Source organism: Carlito syrichta, unplaced genomic scaffold, assembly GCF_000164805.1.
Source record: "Carlito syrichta isolate Samal-C Ts95f unplaced genomic scaffold, Tarsius_syrichta-2.0.1 Scaffold109679, whole genome shotgun sequence".
NCBI classification, from domain to species: Eukaryota; Metazoa; Chordata; class Mammalia; order Primates; family Tarsiidae; genus Carlito; species Carlito syrichta.
The window spans coordinates 144,325-144,934 of record NW_007053775.1 but is presented as its reverse complement, the minus strand read 5'-3'; the positions used below and the strand labels follow the sequence as shown (position 1 = coordinate 144,934).

At 64.3% G+C, this 610-nt stretch overlaps 1 protein-coding gene across 1 annotated transcript in view; it reads left to right on the top strand.

Annotated features, from left to right (window-relative positions):
- Positions 1 to 227, top strand: part of EPHA2 (EPH receptor A2) — a 30,814-nt gene extending 30,587 nt beyond the window's left edge. Inside the window, 1 exon segment of the mRNA XM_021717635.1 lies at positions 1 to 227. Within this exon segment, the coding sequence (XP_021573310.1) occupies positions 1 to 49 (49 nt within the window). The 3' untranslated portion in view covers positions 50 to 227.
- The last annotated feature ends 383 nt before the right edge of the window (positions 228 to 610 follow it).

Sequence of the window (610 nt, the reverse complement as noted above, 5' to 3'; positions counted from 1 at the left end):
CCTGCTGGGTCTCAAGGACCAGGTGAACACCGTGGGAATCCCCATCTGAGCCCCACAAGGCCTCGGCCCCCTCGGCCAAGAATACTTGAAGCCACGGAATGGGCGGGGAGGAATGGCCTCCCCGCCGGTGCTGCGCTGGGCCACCGAGGATGGTATTTATTCCTAGTTCCCTCCTGACATCCCCCGAGGCCTCCGCTGGGGCGTCCTGGAGGACATCCTGGCCTGAACCGAGGGAGGGAGGCTCAGGTGGCCACCAAAACCGGGCCCTCTTCCCTTCGGAGGACAGACGGCCAAGCACTTAGCGAGTGCCACCGGAGCGGGAGCCCCGCCAAGGTCCTCGGCCAGTCGCGCGGGATATTTCCGGACAGACTTCCCTTCGCCTTCCCCCACAAGAGACCATCTCGGGAGATGGGGGGCTCGGCCCAGGGCCACGCAAACAGGGTACCTCAAGCCCCGCCCCTTGCTCGAAGAGGGCAGACCACGAACTTGACTGGATGAGACCCAACGTGGTCCCCGTCCCTCTAGTGCCTTCTGTCCTCAGCCCCCACGGGCCAGACCCTTGCTTTCCTGGGGCCCTCGCAGGACGCTTGGTTGTGTTGAGGTTTTTTAA